Source organism: Micromesistius poutassou (genome assembly GCF_964030765.1).
Source record: "Micromesistius poutassou genome assembly, chromosome: 14".
NCBI classification, from domain to species: Eukaryota; Metazoa; Chordata; class Actinopteri; order Gadiformes; family Gadidae; genus Micromesistius; species Micromesistius poutassou.
The window spans coordinates 13,581,654-13,587,270 of record NC_140284.1 but is presented as its reverse complement, the minus strand read 5'-3'; the positions used below and the strand labels follow the sequence as shown (position 1 = coordinate 13,587,270).

Sequence of the window (5,617 nt, the reverse complement as noted above, 5' to 3'; positions counted from 1 at the left end):
CTGTCTGTCTGTCTGTCTGTCAGTCAGTCCTACCTCTCCCAGGTGGTCTATGAGGCAGGTTCTTGGGGTCAGGTGGTTCCAGGACTCTCCCGGATCCTGGGGGGCAGGGCTGATGATGGGGACCACGTTGATGTGTTTGGAGGAGCTGCGCAGCCTCTTGGAGAGGACGGAGCTGTAGCTCTGGTCCACGAACACCAGGACCCGGCTGGCCCTGCAGCCCGCCAGGTCCACCAGCAGTTCATTCACAGAGTAACGCTCCTTCAGCTCCGCCTGCAGGAGCACAGGTCAGGTTAAAATACCACAGGTCAAACTACCACAGGTCAGGTCAAACTACCACAGGTCAGGTTAAACTACCGCAGGTCAGTTTAAACTACCGCAGGTCACCGCCAAACTAGCACAGGTCAGGTCAAACTACCACAGGTCAGGTCAAACTACCGCAGGTCAGGTCAAACTACCACAGGTCAGGTTAAACTACTGCAGGTCAGGTCAAACTACCGCAGGTCAGGTTAAACTACTGCAGGTCAGAGCCAAACTACAGCAGGTCAGGTTAAACTAATACAGGTCAGCCCAAAACTACCACAGGTCAGGTCAAACTACCACAGGTCAGGTCAAACTACCACAGGTCAGGTTAAACTACTGCAGGTCAGGTCAAACTACCGCAGGTCAGGTTAAACTACTGCAGGTCAGCGCCAAACTACAGCAGGTCAGGTTAAACTAATACAGGTCAGCCCAAAACTACCGCAGGTCAGGTCAAACTACCACAGGTCAGGTCAAACTAGCACAGGTCAGGTCAAACTACTACAGGTCAGGTTAAACTACCACAGGTCAGCCCCAAACTACCGCAGGTCAGGTTAAACTACCACAGGTCAGGTTAAACTACCACAGGTTAGCAACAAACTACCGCAGGTCAGGTCATACTATCACAGGTGAAACTACCACAGGTCAGCACCAAACTACCGCAGGTCAGGTCAACCTAGCACAGGTCAGGTCAAACTACCACAGGTCAGGTCAAACTACCACAGGTCAGCCTCAAACTACCACACCACAGGTCAGCTCCAAACTACTGCAGGTCAGGTCAAACTACCACAGGTCAGGTAAAATGACCACAGGTAAAACTACCACAAGTCAGGTAAAACTACCACAGGTCAAGTTTGACTCAAATTACAGGTCAAACTACCACAGGTTTGACTCAAATTACGGCACCACAGGTCAGCTCCAAACTACTGCAGGTCAGGTTAAACCACCACAGGTCAGGTCAAACTACCACAGGTCAGGTCAAACTACCACACCACAGGTCAGCTCCAAACTACCACAGGTCAGGTCAAACTACAGCAGGTCAGGTCAAACTACCGCACAACAGGTCAGGTCAAACTACTACACCACAGGTCAGGTCAGACTAGCACAGGCCAGGTCAAACCACCACAGGCCAGGTCAAACCACCACAGGTCAGGTCAAACTACCACACCACAGGTCAGCTCCAAACTACCACAGGTCAGGTCAAACCACCACAGGTAATACTGCCTGTGTGTGTTTGTGTGTGTGTGTGTGTGTTACTTGCGTACTATGCCGTTGAGGTTGTGGTCCCAGAGCAGCATGGAGCCGTCAGTACACGTTGGGGAGTTGAGGAAGAGGACCAGAGAGTCCACGCAGTGATGCTTCCTACACACATAGGACACGTACTGACGAATCACAGCCTTCTCTACTGCTGGGAGAGCGCCCTGCAGACCCTCTGGAGAGAGAGAGAGAAGATACCACTTCACTGTCTGACTTCCTCAGCAAAATGTCCATAGTTGACTTGACAGACAGACAGACAGACAGACAGACAGACAGAGAGAGAGACAGACAGACAGACAGACAGACAGACAGACAGACAGAGAGAGAGAGAGGCGACCTGGCGAGGAGGGGTTAGTACCAGGAGTGTGTCCGGGGCCAGAGAAGAAGGTCTTGATGTGGTCCTGGTGGAAGCCGTTGGCCCTCAGCATCTCGTAGAACTTCTGGAGGGACTGCAGCTTGTGCTGGAACAGGATCTGCTGCTGCCAGCCTCCTGGACACACATGGGATGCTGGTGATGTACATATATCTATATCTATTTCTATATCTATATCTATATGGATGGATATATCTAGGTGTAGATACCAGAGAGGAGCAGGGCGTGGTCGCAGGTCTGGTAGAGCCTGCAGGAGCCCTGGGAGGCCAGGGGGGGGTGGTGGCATCGCCGGGTGTTTCTGTTCAGCTCACAGCTGGACAGCTGCTGGCTGGGGGGGGGCGCGGGGAGGGTCCGGGGGCACGGCCCAAACTCAGGGTGCTCTGGGGGAGAAGGAACCACCTATCAGGACTTCCAGACACAAGGAGGAGGATAGCGGGGGGTCATGGTGGTCTCATGAAGGCCTGATGGTGGCCTCATGAAGGTCTCATGAAGGCCTGATGGTGGCCTCATGGTGGTCTCATGAAGGCCTGATGGTGGTCTTATGGTCGTCTCATGGTGGTCTCATGAAGGTCTCATGGTGGTCTCAGGGTGGTCTCATGAAGGTCACATGAAGGCCTCATGAAGGTCTCATAGTGGTCTCATGAAGGTCTCATGGCGGTCTCATGGTAGCCTCATGAAGGTCTCATGGTGGCGTCATGGTGGTCTCATGGTGGTCTCATGAAGGTCACATGAAGGCCTCATGGTGGTCTCATGGCGGTCTCATGAAGGCCTCATGGTGGTCTCATGAAGGCCTCATGGTGGTCTCATGAAGGTCTCATGGTGGCCTCATGGTGGTCTCATGGTGGTCTCATGAAGGTCTCATTGTGGTCTCATGAAGGCCTCATGGTGGTCTCATGAAGGCCTCATGGTGGTCTCATGAAGGCCTGATGGTGGTCTCATGGTGGTCTCATGAAGGCCTCATGGTGGTCTCATGGTGGTCTCATGAAGGTCTCATGGTGGTCTCATGGTGGCCTCATGGTGGTCTCATGGTGGTCTCATGGTGGTCTCATGAAGGTCTCATGGTGGTCTCATGAAGGCCTGATGATGGTCTCATGGTGGTCTCATGGTGGCCTCATGGTGGCCTCATGGTTCTCTCATGGTGGTCTCATGAAGGCCTCATGAAGGTCACATGAAGGCCTCATGGTTGTCTCATGGTGGCCTCATGGTGGTCTCATGGTGGCCTCATGGTGGTCTCATGAAGGTCTCATGGTGGTCTCCTGAAGGCCTGATGGTGGTCTCATGGTGGTCTCATGAAGGTCTCATGGTGGTCTCATGAAGGTCTGACGGTGGTCTCATGGTGGCCTCATGGTGGTCTCATGGTGGCCTCATGGTGGTCTCATGAAGGCCTCATGGTGGTCTCATGGTGGTCTAATGGTGGTCTCATGGTGACAGATCATGGATGGATGATGGAGGATGATGGATGGCTCACCGATACACCTGAGTCTCTGTGTTTTGTTGCTGTCTCTCAGTCCAACCACTAGGGGAAGGAAGGTGACCTCACATGGCCCCGCCCTCGGCTCCAGGTTGCTAAGCAACCGCTGGGACGTGGACGAACGACGCTTCAACTGGTTCTGACAGCGACCCTTCAACGCCAGAGTCAAACACTCCTCCCCTTAAAGAAAGAGAGACACACTTATCATCTAGACAGAGATAGAGGAATAGTAAAGTAGTCAAAGTAGGCGTGTAAAAAAAATACCAAATACCTTGTAAAACAAACACAAATACACACAGACACACACATGGGTATTGTGACTATGCTTTGCCATTATGGTCTGAAAATAAGCATAATAGGTATAGAAGTTCTTATAATTGAATATATCAATAATGAGGCAAGGAAGTCTGGGGCCCCCTTCTAGAGCTGCTGCCCCGCGACCCGACTACGGATAAGCGGTTTGAAGATGAGGATGAGGATGAGGATGAAGAATAATGACAGGAATACCGAAGTAAAGGCCCTCCATGAGTGAACAGCGTTTCTTGGTCACGTTCACGTCCACGTAGAAGAGAACCACAGGGTGGCCAAAGTTCTCCCCGGGGCTGGGGTCCACTAGCAGGACCGCGTCGTGGGCCGCCGCGGGCCGGGGGGCCCCGGCTCTGTAGCCCCCCAGCCCTGTGGGGTCCGAGGAGTCCGGGAGCAGGGCCACCACCTTATCTGGAGCTCCTGGGAGACAAGCATTAGACCAGCTCCTACCCAGAGTCACACACAGATCGTGATTTCATGGATTGATCATCACTATTATATCAGAATGATAATAATCATGTATTCACCAATACCTCACTATTATATTATATCAGAATGATAATAATCATGTATTCATCAATACCTCATTGTTATATTATATCAGAATGATAATAATCATGTATTCAACAATACATGATTATTATATTATATCAGTATGATAATAATCATGTTTTGATCAATACCTCATTATTATATTATATCAGTATGATAATAATCATGTATTCATCAATACATCATTATTATATTATATCAGTATGATAATAATCATGTATTCATCAATACATCATTATTATAGTTCAGCAGAATGATAATAATCATGTATTCATCATCAAGACATCATTATTATATTTTAGCAGAATGATAATAATAATGTATTCATCATCAAGACATCATTATTATATTTTAGCAGAATGATAATAATCATGTATTCATCATCATTATTATATTTTAGCAGAATGATAATAATCATGTGTTCGTCATCAATACATCATTATTATATTTTAGCAGAATGATAATAATCATGTGTTCATCATCAATACATCATTATTATATTTTAGCAGAATGATAGAGGCCTAAGTGGGCCTCCACAGGCTCCAAATAATACTTACACTACTACGTACGAATAATAATGACTAATAATAATAATAATAAAATAATAATAATAATATTGTATAATTAATAATTAGGAGAAGAAGAAAAAGAGATGAATCATCATCTCCATGATCTTCGTGATCATTATATAAAGGAGAACATAAAATAATAATTGATAATAAAAAATGACTTTGCGAATTATTGGGCTTTTAAATGTTTTAAGCTGTAGCAAATATGGACTAGGCCTTCTAGTCTTCTATTAAAATTGAAAGTATTGGCTACTTCTGACCCACTAATGAAACCGGACGGGTCCTACCGAGGTGGGTGACCGGCTCCGAGGCGTACAGGGCGGCGGTGAGGAGCTGCAACCCGCCCGGCCTGCAGCCCCCCTCGGCCGGGGCGGAGCCCACACGGCGACACCGCTGGAGCTTCAGGTACTGCACGGCGCTCCGCCCCCACCGCTCCAGCTGACCCAGCCTCGCCCTGGGCGGGGAGCCCCGGGCCGGAGGAGTGCCGGTCCCGGAGCCCAGCAGACAGAGAGCCAGGAGCAGGAAGGAACAGACTAGCCTCATCTCTCCGACCAGCGAGCCTCAGCCCGACTTGCTCCGGGAGGACGGACCGTGTAGTGCGAACAGACGGGAACTCTGCCGGCGGAAAGTTCTTGTGTCCCGCCGGTTGTTAAACTCGGTGGTCCTCTTGAGGGAAGCGGGTTGACTCCCGGGTGAAGGGGTGAGCACTCCCGGGCGAAGAGTGAGCACTCCCGGGTGAAGAGTGCGCGTGTCGAGTGTGTGAAGTGGAGAAGAAGGTTTCCTCAGCCTTCA

General features: G+C 49.7%; 1 protein-coding gene across 1 annotated transcript in view; it reads right to left on the bottom strand.

Moving 5' to 3' along the window:
* Positions 1-5,368, bottom strand: part of LOC311358212 (uncharacterized protein) — a gene marked incomplete at both ends in the record, with an annotated part of 6,479 nt that extends 1,111 nt beyond the window's left edge. Inside the window, 7 exons of the mRNA XM_084478220.1 lie at positions 34-270; positions 1,563-1,729; positions 1,913-2,044; positions 2,137-2,307; positions 3,396-3,578; positions 3,906-4,124; positions 5,113-5,368. Of these exons, the coding sequence (XP_084334346.1) occupies positions 34-270; positions 1,563-1,729; positions 1,913-2,044; positions 2,137-2,307; positions 3,396-3,578; positions 3,906-4,124; positions 5,113-5,368 (1,365 nt within the window). The remainder of the gene's footprint in view (positions 1-33; positions 271-1,562; positions 1,730-1,912; positions 2,045-2,136; positions 2,308-3,395; positions 3,579-3,905; positions 4,125-5,112) is intronic.
* Positions 5,369-5,617: the final 249 nt, after the last annotated feature.